The sequence below is a fragment of the Musa acuminata genome, chromosome BXJ1-2 (assembly GCF_036884655.1).
Source record: "Musa acuminata AAA Group cultivar baxijiao chromosome BXJ1-2, Cavendish_Baxijiao_AAA, whole genome shotgun sequence".
Taxonomy (NCBI): domain Eukaryota; kingdom Viridiplantae; phylum Streptophyta; class Magnoliopsida; order Zingiberales; family Musaceae; genus Musa; species Musa acuminata.
In genome coordinates, this window is record NC_088328.1 from 32,783,039 (window position 1) to 32,799,202 (window position 16,164).

General features: G+C 40.9%; 2 protein-coding genes across 4 annotated transcripts; both read left to right on the plus strand.

Annotated features, from left to right (window-relative positions):
- The first annotated feature begins 880 nt into the window (after positions 1–880).
- Positions 881–2,702, plus strand: LOC135610777 (uncharacterized). Its single transcript, XM_065105689.1, has one exon. It carries the CDS (start codon positions 1,223–1,225, stop codon positions 2,309–2,311), a length of 1,089 nt encoding a protein of 362 aa, XP_064961761.1. The 5' UTR covers positions 881–1,222; the 3' UTR covers positions 2,312–2,702.
- A 6,211-nt stretch (positions 2,703–8,913) lies between these two features.
- On the plus strand, positions 8,914–14,480 carry LOC103976708 (putative pumilio homolog 7, chloroplastic). Of its 3 annotated transcripts, XR_671047.3 has the most exons (6): positions 8,914–10,513; positions 10,661–10,823; positions 12,492–12,655; positions 13,642–13,900; positions 13,975–14,153; positions 14,272–14,480. XR_671047.3 is itself a non-coding variant. In XM_009392012.3 (5 exons), exons 1-5 carry the CDS (start codon positions 9,174–9,176, stop codon positions 14,080–14,082), a joined length of 2,034 nt encoding a protein of 677 aa, XP_009390287.2. In that variant the 5' UTR covers positions 8,914–9,173; the 3' UTR covers positions 14,083–14,260. The 3 variants fall into 3 exon arrangements, 2 of the variants coding, with proteins under 2 accessions (XP_009390287.2, XP_009390288.2); XM_009392012.3 differs by lacking the exon at positions 14,272–14,480 and having other exon boundaries at positions 13,975–14,260; XM_009392013.3 differs by lacking the exons at positions 13,975–14,153; positions 14,272–14,480 and having other exon boundaries at positions 12,492–12,704; positions 13,642–13,781.
- The last annotated feature ends 1,684 nt before the right edge of the window (positions 14,481–16,164 follow it).

Consider the following 16,164-nt stretch of genomic DNA (forward strand, 5'->3'; position numbering starts at 1 on the left):
TGCATGGTTCAACTAATGTGAAGTTCCCAAGCTTTGTGCATGATTCAAGCCGAGCACAGTGAGAAGGTCTAAAGAGAGATGAGGAGCTCAAAAGACTGGTTGGGAGGTCGATGACGGATGTATGGGCAGGTCAAGCTGGAGGTTGCAGCTAAATGCTGCCGATGCTTCCACCAAACGAACCCACCTTACTGATCTACCAAATGTATAACAATGTTTGTTTTCATAGCACAACAAGCAAAGCTGAAAACAAAAGATTTAAGAGCTTAATTAAATCCATATCTGTGTTCTTAATGATATAAGCATAAACTGCTGAAGGTCCCAACTCTTAGGATGGATAATCTATCTGGCCACTTTCTATTTTTTCCCTTCTCCACAAGAAATGACATTAATCTAAGTGATTAATTAGCAAGTTTTCCAATTAAGTTAATCTATATATTGCTTCATGCAGAGTTCAACAATGTTAAAAAAATATTTCATGCATTATTATAAAATAATAATACATGATTTTTACTATTATTATTATTATGTATATGGCCCTCTGATTGCTTCTATAATTATAGACAATATCTGATTATAAAAGAAATATTTTATATAGAAAAGATAACTCAAATGAGAGGTGGACGTTCTTAGGAGTTATTGTCAATGTGTTATATTCAAAGGTGATTAGACCAGCAGAGATAAGTCATTTTAATTAGAGTTATCTACTTTCTTTTTGAGGTTATTCGGGTAACACGTAACCCTCTTCCTCTTCTTTGGCTCGAAGCTTTCTTCTCTCTCTATCCATGGCTTTGACCTCTTCAACTCTCCATTTGCTTCTCTCTCTCTCTCTCTCTCTCTCTCTCTCTCTCTCTGAGACTGGCTAGAATCCGAAAACCTGGTTGGTCCACCACCTCTGAAATCTAATGAGGATCTTTTTAGTGGAACTGTGAGCTCAAGTTGCCCTCTCTCTTTTAGACGTATGGTCTCTTCCTCTACTTTTCTTCCCTTGCCACTCTTTCCAGCCCTCTCTTGCACACCCAAGACAAAATCATTAAGCTTTTCCCTACCGACCATCAGAGAGATCCATGGAAAGATAAAAGTGGAACAAAGAACAAGAGAAAAAGTGATGGAGAGAAGAGGTCTCTCCCACTCCTAGATACTCTTGAACCTCTTCTTTAGCACCCTAACCATTCTATTCCACTCTACCCTTCTCTCTCTCTCTCTCTCTTCTTCCTTATCTGCCATGGATTCAAGTCACAGCGGGAGCATCCAGTCCTCGAGCAGCGGCGACAACGAAGAGTACGAATCTCGCGGTGAGTCCATGTCCTCCTTCTTAAACCTGCCACCACCAGCGCCAACAACAGCTGCTACTGCTCTCCAACGCCACCACCCTTCTTCCTCTTCCTCCTCCCTCTTTGATCCTTTGTCCGCTTACCTCGCCTCCTTCCCCTTCCCGACCCCGGAGTCCAACTCCCTCAACCTCGACTCCACATGGCCCAAGGGAATCCCATCATCTTCTCTATTATCTTACCCCACTTCCACAACCCCCGGCCCCATGATGGTCGCTCGGATCTCAGCATCAACGTCGACGAGACCCTCGTCGGTGCAACCGCAGGTGCAAGCTGATCGCCCCGCTGTCGCCCCGAGAGGCTCCAAGAAGCGGTCGAGGGCGTCGAGGCGAGCTCCGACCACCGTCCTCGCCACCGACACTTCCAATTTCCGCGACATGGTGCAACAGTTCACCGGCTTTCCGACGCCGCCCTTCACTTCCTCTCCATTCCCCCGCCCCCGCCTCGACCTTTTCAGCATGGCCGCTGCCGCCGTCCCGCCTTACCTCCTCAGGCCCTTTCCCCAGAAGACGCAGACTGCGGCCTTCCCTCCCATGGCTTCCTCCTCCTCCGCACTCGAAGCTATTGCTTCTTTCGCTAGAGGTACTCTTTCCAATATAAACCTACCTATAACCACCACCGCAACAAGTTCTTCGAGTAGCTCGACTTCAAGTTCCGCCGGGAAGTGCCAATTATCGATCGTTGATGCTCGACCTTCAAAACCTGTGCTCGACATGCAAAGCGCAAATCTCGTCTCCCAACCCCTCCTCCAATCCCAAGCTGCTCCCAAGATCAATTCACACGCCTTGCCCGCCTTCGGAGCTGCGCCGCACGGGACTCCAGACTACACCATGGGTGGCCTCGGGTGCCTCATCGCGACGGAAGGCACGAAGTCAACCGACAGAGTCGATGCCCTATCCGGCTGGGTCGGTGAGTCAGCACAAGAGAATGCAGAACAAGCCGGACTAAAGGCAGTCATCAGGAACTACAGAAATCAGGACTAGCTGAAGCCATGTAACGTCGAGCAGAGAATACAGTGGTGGATCCACGAATCCTTTCTTCGGATTGGAAGTAGGGGCAGCAAGTGGTGTGAGTGTGGGCGGAGGAGGAAGTTGATCTTTGCTGCTGCTCATCGGTTGACCGTCGTCACCAGCGGTAACCATAGATATGACGACTCTCTCTTGTTCATGTGTACATGGATTCGCTTGCATCCTTGCTTTGATCACTGTGCATCTAAAAGGACTGGTTTTGACAGCCTTGTTTGGTTTCCTCGAGTCTTTATCAAGCTAAGCTTATCCTCAAGTTCTTCTGGGTTTCCTGGCCCTCTTTCCATCGACTCCAGAAGCAGATCTTGAAGTCAAATAAATAAGCAATTTCCTGAGGGTTGATTTTTCATATTGGCAGTGATGATTTCTTCTCTCTTCAAGTTCGAGATTCTTCAGATTTATACATATATACACACTTGTTATGCTTCAGTTTAGTCTCTTCCTGTATCCTTCCTATATGATATCCGAGCAAACAACAATTTACCATACATATGCAAGCTGAGATTATACGAGTAATAGTTGTTGGATTTTCAGAATCCGACTACTATTAGATCGGATCCAAGTCGATAACTCTATAAGATACTGTCATTTACAAGATCACATGAAAAATAAATACGACAAACGGTATTAATCTCGAGACTATCAACTATTTTATGTTTTCTGCATTCAGCTCACGTTATATGTACAGATATATAGAGGAGAAGTTGTGCATCACCATGCAGTCACTACGTTTAGTCCCTCCCCCTTCCTCTTACGGTGGCAATCCTGGCATAGGGAGTACACCGATATGAAATCCACCATAGAATCAATGCAGTTCGTTTCGTGAAATTTGATGCTGGCATCAGTAGAGTTGCATCGGGTTTGATGCAGTGGTTGAGAGGTCATGGATTTCAATGATGCTACCACATATGCATTGGGCAGGGAGGAAAAAGTGTGAAACATCTCTGGTTGCTCATAAACAACCTGTTGATTGTTGAAAAGCCTGGCCATGGATTTTGATGAGGAAAGGGGAGAGGGGCTTTTGAGAGGGGAGACATGTGACTCAAGCTTTTGGAATCATGGTGGCCCATGCCACAAGAATAATGCGTTCTCCAGCAATGATGGCGTCCTCCCCTCCCTTCCATTTGAGGTGCAGATGAAAGCAGAGTACTTGTGGGGGGATTAAACGAGAGGGATGGGGTTGGGTTTTTGCAGCCTACCCTTTTCTTCCCTCCCTCTGAGGAGAAAGGACATGCAATCTTCAGCATCTGAGGGAGATGCTGCTGCTTTCCCATCTCAGTAGGCTTTGCAGTAGTATAACCAGCACTCATGGAGCCATTCACATGCTCTCGCTTGCAGGGCATCAATCAATCGATGGAACAGAGAATTCAGATACTCCCTTTGCTCGTGCTGTTGGCAAAACACCGAGCTTGCTGTTTATCATTTTGGGGTGTCGATCGAACAACTAACGAGGAAGGATTTGTTCTCCAAATCACTGGGTTGGATAATGCAAACCAATGCCACGAAGATGCCATAGCTCTGGTACGTATATCTTTGGATGAATGATGAGAAAAAGACTTAGTGCTACTCTTCTACTAAGGCACGAAAACACCAGCTAAAGACAAGGGGAAAGCTAATAAACCCTAGAGGGGTTTCACAAGGGCCCTGGTTGTCCCTCCTCCTCATGATGACCTGCTCCCAGAGCATCTCCAGATATGATGTCCTCTCACCCATGTTTGCACCATCATGGCTTAAGTAGTAGGTGAGAGAAATTATATTCCCTTCTCAAATAAGAGGGAAGAAAAAGAAGACTGCTAGAAACAAAATTCCAAGGATAAAAATCCTTCATCGGATATGTTGTTGACCGAAGCAGGCAGGCAGCTGTGGAACGCGCAGCTTCGACAAGCGTTATTGGGAACGGGTTGTCTGCTTTGAGAATCGTGCACATGCTTGATCGACGCGTTTCCCGTAGCGGATCCCTTGGACCGGATCCCCCGGATAGTCCAACGTGGGATTTACAAAGCTAATCTCCGCCCATGGATCCGGATCCAACGGCGATGATACATCCCTCTCCGCGGAGGACCGTTGCATATCTGAATCGGCCGTGGAGCCTCCGCCGGAGAGTGGGGGGTGATCTCTTAGGGTTTCGGTCCGAGCCTCCATGAACCCGATTCGTCGAGGACAGAGCGCGTGCGAGAGATAAATGGATCGGGTGACGTGGCCGATCTCGATGAAGAGCCATGAGAAGCTATTGCCGTTCCTCGGGTACGACGAGAGGGGGATCGCTTCTTCGTCTGGTTCGCCGACGGCACCCAACGAGGCCGCAGTGGCGCCATATGATGCCTTGACCTCTCCTGTTAGCCCTTCTTTCCTCTTCCTTCTCTCAATTTTGTGATTATCTTTAACGATATCTTGCGTTAGACATTTGGGCTTTCTTCGTGATCTCTTATCCAACTGCACATCTAATTCCGCTTAAGAGTTGGAGGAAAGCTGAAAACCGAATCATGAACTGATGATTCGCACATCATTTCACAAAAAAGAAAAAAAAAGTAAAGTTGTAATTTTGATAACCGAGGCAAATTTCTGAACCCTTATGTTTGACCTCAAACTTAATTCTAGTTTGTTTGTACTTTCATGACAAAGTTAATTGGGACGTTATGTCTTGTTGTTGTGGTTGTATTCTAGCATGACAATCTTTGATGTACATTTACTGTAACAGCAAAAAATTGTTGATGATTGACATCTGCTACAGTCTACTTGTATATATATATTCTAGTGAATTCTCTAGCTATTGAACTTAATTTAAGAATAGATTGGAACAAAATTGCTATTGTTTCTAGTGTGTTTTCTTTGCTTAGTACAGTCAGGCTACTAATTGAATGGTAAAAGGGTGTAAAGTTTATTGTCAGACTATTATACTTTTGATCCTTGAGACAGAAGACAATAAATGTAATTTGCCATATCTCGTTCGGTGCTGATGAAACTGTTTCTTTTGAAAATCCAGCCTCACTTGCTGAGGTAGCAATGCCGCGAGAGCCAATCGGGTCTCTGCAAAGTGAGTTCTAGAATAGATTGAACAAGCAATTATGTAATGCAAAATGCAAGGAACTAAGTGGGTGTGACATTTTTTCTCCTCCTGAAGTTCTGTTGAGGACATCAAAAAGTAGGAGAAAGCAAGGACTTTGGAGATAAATGATGAAACCTCTTCGTGAAACCTACAAACACCCGTAAGTCACCTTGGTGTCACCCAGAGGCTGACTTTAATTTCTGCTTGGGTAAAAATTCAATAAATTTGGGCATCTCTTGACTTTTCTTTTAGCAATTTTCAGAAAATATACATTACTTCAATGATTATCTGTTTGTTGACTCATGAGGCTTGCACGGAGTACATGTTCTGAACGTCAACATAATGCATTCAAAATGGTTAGGTATGAGCAAAAGAACCGGGCAGCATTGATGATCATTCACTTGTTCTTCATTGTCTTTCACATATAAATTATACTGTTTTCAACTCTTGGATTGTAGGCATATATGCTTACTGATTTCTTGTTTCTACATCAGTTCCATTTCATGGCAACTGTTGTTTAAATGATTATGAATTGTCCTGGCTTATTAATTCCCCAATATATATGTGTGTGTGTATATATGTATGTATATATATATGTATGTATATATATATATGTATATGTATATATATATGTATATGTATATATATATGTATATGTATATATATATGTATATGTATATATATATATATATATATGTATATATATACACACACACATACAATCATGGTTGTTGGACCTTCTATCTGCATATTGAACTCTATTTTTCTATATCAAATTTAATTCACTGCATGCATTTAGGATGGCTCTTAGCATGATGATATATCTCACGCTTTGGTTGCTTAATTTGATAATCTGTGGTGGGTCTCAGTAATATCTTGTTCGGTGAAAAACCAATGGTAAAAACAACTAAGAAATTTCATATTTCAGAAACTGGCAGAACTGACAGGCAGTAGCATCTTCAGACATGATGCGGCAGTAGCATCTTCAAACTCGGTATGGCAAGGCTAACAGAGATGAGTGGCGAGCCATAGCGGTATCTTCACCAATGGAAAAGGCTCCTTCATAAGACTATCTAGGTGGTGACACACACCTTTTGATGGTAAGAGCAACATTGTGCTAGTTTGACTTCTCTGACATGCTTGTTTTGGACGTCTAACGGTCTCATGATTGTTTTGTGGAAGTTGCTTATTCAGACTGTTTAAGGAGCCCCTTTTGCCGTCGATGTTATGTTTGACATCATTCATACATAATATGCTAAGTGGCTTCGGTTTTGCCATTGACCTTTGAACTGTTCCTCTTCCTGGGACATCTAACAACTGATTGCAATAATTTCTATTTTATGTAATCACTAAGTTGATTCTGCTACTATGACGTTGATTTTCAAGGATGCCTCTGTCGTACAGTCATCATGGTGACAGGATGTAGAAATAGAAATGGGCATCACCAAAAGTGAACATGAAACGGGAAAATGTAGGCAAAATTAGTCGATGATACAACTCTGCTCCACCGGAGTATCACAACTCAGCTTACTGGAGATCTTCAGTTGGATAATTGATCTGACTCGGTAATCATTAGAATAGCCTCCAGTGTCTTATTCTTGTTATAAGAAAACTATGAAGCTGGAAGAGTTATCCTTTGTGCTTTCTGATTCTATTCCCAAAACCAAGAACATCTTCAGATCTTTGTAGTGACAACCAACATTGATAAAAGTCAGGATGATGACTGTCAGACAAAGGGCCTCTCATTATGCTGGACCAATGTTGGATTCTATATTGACATTTCAACTGCCATTCCAAAGTGGTGCCATCAGAATAACTTAATTTATTTCTAGGATGAATTCAGGGACCAGTCCACATCCCAGGACCACCTTCTCTTTTTTCATGAATTACTCACGATCCTTAGTGAATCAATTCATTTAGTTGATTTCTTCGAGTCTTTTTATTTCTTCTGCTGTTAGTTGATTCATTTATAGTGATTTAGTTGATTAATTCAAGAACAAAAACAATGATAACTTGGGTCATCAGTATATGCGCACACTACTCTGTCGATCTCATGATCTGTTTCAACCATTTTGTGTACTTAATTTGCCATCAATTATTATCTGAGACCTTCTTTTTCCTTTTAACAGGTGATGGTGTTTCTGTAGCAAAAGAAGAAGCAACATATATCCAAGGGACAAAAGTCATCAGATCGAACCAGTTCATATATTCTATTCTACAGTTCACTTCTGATTTGAGCTCCTCAGGCATTGCTATTAAGAGTGTTTCAAGTGCCACCTGATGGTACTACCAGTTTCCAAAGGCATGATAAGAGCTGTGCTCTTTGATGCTTGGGTACCAGCCCAAAGCATTCCAAATAATACTTGCAAGTGTGCTGCAATGGACAAACTCAATGTGTTTTTAAGCTGTGAAATATCTCATAGAGTGGGCCAAGCATCAATTCCTAACATGGCGATACCATGAGCCAAAGAGCAAGCAATGATGAGACCAAGTCATTGGGTGACACTGGGATTAGGGTTTTGGCCATATGATTATAGCATCACCAAAGCAACTTTAGCTCTTGATCTTAAATAAACGTGTCATCATTTTTACTTGGGTTATTTGTGATTTATATGACTGTGTATATTGACTATCGTCAGAGTGTATGTGGGTTATAATTGCATGATGTAAATCGAAAGAAACATGATTGGTTGGAATCCATATCACTGTTTTTTCAAGAGAACATCAATTGATCCTATTTTTAACAATTGCATTTTTTTTTTATATCTAGATAAATAAATATTTATTTAAGAATATTTTTTTTGTTTTTTTTTGTTTTGCAAGCTATGATAGTTTTAGCGATTCGATCCATAGAGAAGCGAGTCTTTCACGAATCAAGTCAACATGTATAACGACAAAAGACATTATAGACATTATGCCTCCATGAAGACGTTATAGCTAAAAACCATTAAATCCTAATCCAAGCTTAGCAAATAAATCAAGAATTAAAGGATCGGCTGAGAGAGAGAGAGAGAGAGAGAGAGAGAGATCTTTCAGCAGTCGACTCACAGATATTGTGCACAAAATATCTCGACTTCACCGGAAAGAACGCGTCTAAGAATAACCGCCCCCGTGTATCGCCAACGAGAAGGCGTAGAAAGATGGGGTAACCTCACCGCCTCTTCTTCACTTTAAATCCGGTGCTCTCCTTTTACCTATCCGTCCCTCCAAATGCTCGGAAATAGCATATTTACCCTATAAATCACTATATATCTTAAATTTTCATAAGAGTTTGTAGGGGTATTTGTAACATTTAATATATATTTATTTATGTCTTTACAGGGATTTTAAATGCTAAATTTAGATTTAAATGAATAAGTTCTCCCCAGGAAATGGTATGAAGCTTATACAAGGAACGAATGGTGTAGTGTACTCGTGGAGAAACCCACCACCACCGTCCTCTCAATGCAAATGCCTTCTTTCCTAATCTTCCTATATCTATATATAAAGCCGATATAAACCCCCCCCCCCCCCCCCCTTCTATCTCTCTCACTACTTCTCCTCCTACTCTTGTGTGCTCCAACCAACTCCTCGAATTCCTACTGCAATCCCCAATCCCATCCCAACTTCCCTCTCCCGATCCCCCTCGCATCCATTGAATCCGACCTTTTACCTTCTGCGATCCTTTTCTTGATTTTTTTTCTTCTTTTTTGGGTGAATTTTGTGGAAGATTTCTTTGCTTTTGAGTCGGAGGAGGAGGTGACGCTGGAGACGGAAGAGGCGAGAGAGGAATCCATGAAGATGGGGAAGCAGGAAGAGAGGGAGATGGAGATGCTGTTGGATGAAATCCCTCATGCCACGTCTCCCCATCTCCCTCATCCCCATCTCGGTCATCATCGCCGCTTCCATGGTGATGATGCTCTTGGCGTGCATGTGCCTGGTCTCGATGAGCTATCGCCAGTTCGTGGGTTTTATCCTGTCCATGGCTGTGGGCATGGGAGGGGGCCTGACCATGGTGACCGCCATGCACGCCTCTCGCCGCCGCCCCTCCCCTCGGAAGGATCGTTGGTGTTGGGCTTTCTCTCCCCTGCCGCCGATGAACTGGCTCGCCAGCATACGGGGCGGATGGTCGAACGATTAGGCTTGCTCGACAAACTTAGCGGTATGCATCTCGGAGTTGATCCGAAAGTACCAATTGGTCGTCCGCTGATGCCGGCATCAGCATCCGAGAACAACCCGATCAACCCTTCTGTGCCTGAGACTAATTATACCGACGATACATTTCAGATTGGCGTTAATTGTCACTCAGTTATTCCCAACTCTCTGTTATTTGGTCTGGATAAGAATCCATGCTCGTCTCAATCGCAGCAGCAGCATTGCTATGCGGATGCTAATTTTTTCGAGCCATGGCTCGACAATTTCCCTTATGGAGCAACTGAATTGGGAACTGATGGTGTCCTTGGACGAACTCCTCACTGTAGGGCTAATCTTGGCGGGGGTTTTGTTTCCCGTATTAATCAACCTTATCCAGTTTCTAATATGTTCTTGCAGTCGGAGAAGATTAGAATAGATTCCAGTTGGAATAGGAACACTTTAAATGCCTCGAGGTTACCTGACTTTTCAGTGTCAAATGGATGCATCGAAACACCCTCTGCTAATCTTGAGGTTCAGCCAGGAAGAATCCTGAGAAACCCTGAGGTGTTTGGATCCGATGACAGTTTAATTATAGAGGGTAAGGAGCTCCATTGCATGAGGTGCCCATTGAATTATCCCCTGAAGGGGACTAAACTATCGCAGTTTGATGGATGCCTGTATGCACGAGGAGTCTCGGTGAAGCTACCAAATTTTCTGCCAAAGTATGACAATGTGATGGATGTCAAAGGATGTATGTACTTTGTTGCGAAGCACCAGCATGGGTGTCGGTTTTTGCAGCAGAAGCTTGATGAAGGGAAGCATGTGGTAGATGTGATTTTTAATGGGGTCATCAATCATGCCAGTGAGCTCATGATCGATCCTTTTGGGAACTATCTCATGCAGAAGCTACTTGAATTATGCAGTGAAGAACAACTGATGCAGATCCTCCTAGTGTTGAAGGATCCAGATAACCTCATCAGAATCTCCCTGAACGTTCATGGGTGAGTAGAAGTTTGCTCATTGCCTACGAATATCAACTTATTCTGCTGAAGCTTATTTTAGCCCTTGCAGGTTCAGTTAAATAAGTTTTCTAATGCTTAGACATTTGGCGTCATACTTCCAATAACATGATTTAGATTTATTCTCAGGACGAGGGCTGTGCAGAAGTTAATAGATACCCTCAAAACTAAGAAGCAAATTGCACTGGTTATATCAGCCATACAACCTGGGTTTTTAGATCTCATCAAGGACTTGAATGGCAGCCATGTGCTCCAACGCTGCTTGGAATCTTTTACACCTGAAGACAATAAGGTATTGGTTTCTTAGCAGAGGAAAATATGTTATGGTGAATCACCTTCAACTTTTCTAATTTCATGCTGTTATGCTAGCTTAGTTTTGAGGTTGAGATTGCCTGTCAGCGTGTTTAGTTCATTGCTAAGCCTATTTTGTATTTCTTCTGAATTCTTCAAGAATTTATGTTTTTGTTAATTAATGTCCCATCTTCATTCACCATTCTGTTCAAACAATTCTTGCTGATAAATTTAACATGAAAACCCCTTAAGCATAACATCTGAAGCTAACAGTGTAATTAGTTTATACCTTGTACGGTCGTCGAATGCTTCATTCTGTGTTTTCTGATGCGGCTATTATCTTTGTACAATGCTTAGGGAGTCAAATGATTTTGTGCCAAATGAATATGGTTAGATACCGGTGCCTTAAATTTTCCTTTGTATGAAATTGTAGCCTATATGTTGTTTGTGGTTTCCTTTCTTTAAAGTTATTGTCATTGTACTTAAATTACTGGCACTTACCGAAACATCATGACATGGAATAGGTAAGGAACAGGGAAGGTAAGGTACGGCCTAAACTAATGCTGGAATACCTATGACTTGTTATCCATGCACAAACAAAAATGCTTGCCTAATTTCACAGATCCGGTGAAAGAACGTCTAAAATGGCTGATGAGAAGTAGAACAAGAAGCAGTGATAATGTTTTAGTTTGCAGTTGAGAGCAGGTATCATGAAGGAAATAGTTGTCACTTGTATATAAGTACAGTTCAGATTCAGATCTGATAGTTCCATGAAACCTCCCAGATGATTCCAATGCACTCTTTGAAGTAGCAGGCGCTACTGATTCTGAGAAATGGTTCTTTGACAGTATTCTATTTATCCATGACTTAGGACAAGGGTGTGCCTTTCTAGGTGTCTGCTCACAACCTCCTTGATTAAATTTGTACAGCTTCTGCATCTGAATTACTGAGCAGAAATATAAACATTATATGACTTCTCAATGTGCAAGCAAATACTAACTATTAACGGCAGTTTTTCTAATATACATGAATCATTGGAGATGCTAGGAAAATCTTATAATTATGTTCCAATTAGTTATTATAGGGCAAATGTTACTTATTTGTTAGCTGGTGTAGGATGGATTAGCTTATGGTCATAGTGCAGCCAGAACTGAATTTACAAATAAGTTTTCTGTTTTGATGTTTTCTCAGAGTATATGGTTGTATTTGCAGGGAACTTTCGTTTTTCTTTTTAATGTTTGCTTGAAATATTTACAGAATCCTATCTTGGGATGCTAGTTGTGGGGAGTCTTACTTCCTAAACAGTTTAATTTAGAGAAGTGAGTTGGAATTTGAGCTTGTGAATCAAATATTTGATTTCAATTAAAATTCTGTTCAATAAGATTTTGGGTTTAGAAAGTATATCAGCAAAGGGCCATGCAACTACATTAATTGGTCAAATTTGAATTAAAATTGAAATTGTAGTTGGTTGTTGGCATTGATACATCTCCACTTTGCTTCTCGCTTTAACTCCTTTATTATTTCTCTGCATTTGTTATACTGTGTTGTCATCATAGTGTTATGCTATTATCAGAAGAAACAAAATTACAAATTTGTTTTCGCTTGCTCCTACAGTTTCTACAATTATCTTTCCGATTCACTAACTTTGCATGGCATGCTATACTGACAGTTAATTTTTGATGCTGCGGCAAAGCATTGTGTTGATATTGCTACTCATCGACATGGATGTTGTGTGTTGCAAAAATGCATAGCCCATTCTACTGGAGAAAATCAAGCAAAGTTGATTGCAGAAATTTCTGCTAATGGTTATGAACTTGCTCAAGATCCGTTTGGGTAATTATTTGATTGCTAAATTGCAGCATCTATTTTTCTGTTGAAACATGTAAGACTTATGTGAAGTTATAGTAACATCTTACTTTTTTTGAAAAATAATAATATATGCACATTTCATTTCTATTATCATTTATATCTTCATAGGCTCAAAGGATTGGAGAGAGTCAATTTTTTCAGCACCCATTTGGTGCATCTATTTGATAATTGAATTTGTCTTGACTACCTGGCATTTACTAGATATATGACTGCTTTATCAATTCTAGTAGGTATATTTAAGCATCAATCATATTGAACCACCAATCTAGATTGAAACCTGATGTACCTGATATCTTCTAGTCTGAATTATGTTGTTTCTTTAGTCATAATTATTTAGGTTTTGCAAGCATATTCTATGAAGAGTGAGTCACAACAACCACTATATAATGCCCATATAGTGGCAGTATCTGCCATCACCACTTTCGGTTTCATTATTTTGCTGTTAACAACATGTGAATTCCCAAGTTATTCTTGTATTTACTGTTCATGAACTAACATGCCTATGGTCATTAATGATATTTTCGAAAATAGTTGAGCTTGCAGACTATAAATGTTTATCTTGAGTTTTACATGTAGCTTTTAGATTACTTATCCTTATGTTGATCAGTCAAATGAACCACATGTTAGTCAATTGGACTTTGAGAAAACTATGAATATGCAGTCTCTGTTTATCCAAACTTAGACAAACAAATTAGCTGTTTTTGAGGATCTCAAGTATCTTTAGAGATCTAAATGAATCTATGGAATATTCTTCCTCAATACTCACTTCAAGTAACAGCAATCCAGAATTGCAATTGACTTCTTGAACCCATTTTGTTTTTTCTTTGTTTAAAATTCTTAAATGATCCTTTAGTATTATTTACTTATTCTTGGATTGCGTAGAAGGTTATTCAAATATTAAATTTTTCTGTGGCTGTTGTTTCTGCAAACTTATCTCTTTTTTGTTCCAGAAATTATGTTGTCCAGTATATACTAGATCTGAAGAACTCCTTGGCAGTTGGAAACTTGGCATCTCAGTTTGAAGGGAAGTATGTACAGCTCTCCATACAGAAATTTAGCAGTAACGTGGTGGAAAAATGCTTGAAGATTTTGGGTGAAGATGATCGAGCTACTATAATATTGGAATTGATTTCAGTCTCACACTTTGAGCAATTATTGCAAGACCCTTACGCAAACTATGTTATCAAATCTGCTCTTCTAAATTCCAAGGTTCCTATATCTAATCAATTTAGCAATAATTGGTTTATCCCTTCTCTCATCGTCTCATATATATACCGATGCAGGGCCCTGTCCGTGCTGCACTAGTAAAAGCTATGCTTCCTCATGAAGCAGCCCTGAGAACCAACCCTTACTGCAAGCGAATCTTTTCACGGGCTCTATTGAAGAAGTGATGTAAATTCTGAAGTTGGCGGATCTTTGTTGTTGTCCATCAATAGAACCCACCTGTCATGGAGTTTCAATTGTAAGTGTGTAGTTTCTTATTTATCAAGTTGTAAGAGTTGTAAAAGTAACAGTTTTGCCTTTGGATGATGCTCTCGACAATATATCCTCTCTAATATTTTGCTGTCATCGTCTCACAGGCTAAATCACCCTTACAGCTTGGTTATTATATAGTGTAAAGAAAACATCTAACAAAACCTGTGAACGATGTATGTTGTTGTTATTTTCATTTCACAGTGCAGGACTAAACGGCTGCGCCACCCTAATATAGTGAGTTGTATGTATGTTGTTGTTTTTCTTCTTATGTCAAAATTGCTCTCATAATAAATATTCCATCCAACTTGTGGTACTCGGTTGCATGACACTCTTATAATGTTGTTTACATTTATCTATTCCCTGGCCTGTTGATGTGAATTGGTCTTGGAATTTTATGCAGTTGGATTGTTCGTGTCTTGTCGGATCGATTTCTCAGATGCTGTTTCGCTCTTGTGAGTATATGTGACATCTAAAGTCTCATTGATTTCTTCAAGTGCTTAGGTGATTTACTGATGTGTTCGTCTCTTCCATTTCAGATCACGAAAGCTAGTTGACTTGGCATAACAATATCCCAAGTAAAACACATCAAACCAATCCAGAATACGCGTTTTCTATACGTGCAATCGATCATTATGTTTGATGGACCGATGAACCGACTCGAAAACATCAGTTTGCAGGGTTGGCCCGCCCCCCCCATAGGAGATTCTCACGAGCTGAGCTGAGCTGAGATGAGCTCAGGTAAGAGAAAAGGCTTTTGCTGATCCCTTCCAATTCATGTGGATTCAATTCTACATACATATTTCCTCCCGTTTAACCCTCTAACCCCTCCCATCCTCACATCTCGATCAGCCATAGCCATAATGGCTGGCGATCTCATGGCTGAGGGTGAATCGCGAAAATTGTGAGTTGGAGAGGATCCCAACTCCTTCCCACCTCGTAAACGCTCGTCCTCGCGCCATTTGTCATGCTGTCAATACGGCACGGAGAAGGAAAGTCCCTCCCTGCCTGTAAGCCGGACGCGCGGCACGCGTCGCCGTACCCGATTTTCCTACTACTGCTTGCTGCAGGTGGGTCCCACTAGGCGACTTCGTCGCCACGTAGGATGGATGAGATCCAATGAAATAAAATACATGAATAGGTCGGTGAGGACCTCCATGAAACCAAAAACGATCGCGTGAATAGGTCGGTGAGCACCTCCAATCTGTGTAGCATATTGTGATTCGTGATCTGCATGTCTTTCACATTTGCTTGTGATTTCTGTTCTCGTGTGTCAAGTAGATTTTCCTCGCGAATCTTCTTCTTCTTCTTCTTCTTCCTTCTTCTCCTCTATAGTGATCTTTTAAATTCCCAATGTGTTTTGTGATTTCTTGTGATTCTTCATTTCATCTGAGACGATCTTTCATTTTCGCACATGATTTGGATATCGTCATGTGAGTAGTTATTGATCATGGATGATCCTTTCCTCGACAGTGATCTTTAATTTCAGCTTGTAATCTCTGATCTTATGTTGCGATTATATCTTTAACTTTGACTGTCATTTGTGATCTCATGATTTTAACTAAGGATTTCATATGATTCTTAATTAAATGTGTTTCTTTTGCACCTGATTTCTGTCTCCTATTGCTAGTACAACATGATCATTTACGATTTCTTATGATTCTTGACCTCCTTTACAGTAATCTCTAATTTCTATTCTGAATTTTGTTTGGTCTTGTGTTTGTGAGTAGAAGATTTTCTTAGGCTATCCCAACAAGTCCAGACCCTTATAAGAATGATGTAGTCCATTGTCCTTTTTCTCTCACAATTGATATAGCTTGTGTTTACCCAATATCACAAGTCACAATTCTTAGTGACTTTCACTAGCTCAATGTGACTTCAACCATGATAGAGAATTCTAATTCAATGCTAATGCCAACATCGATCAATTTGATGATCCTATTGTCTCCCACGGGAGAAGTAGACAACTAGCATCATCCTCAATTATTTCTACCCAAGCT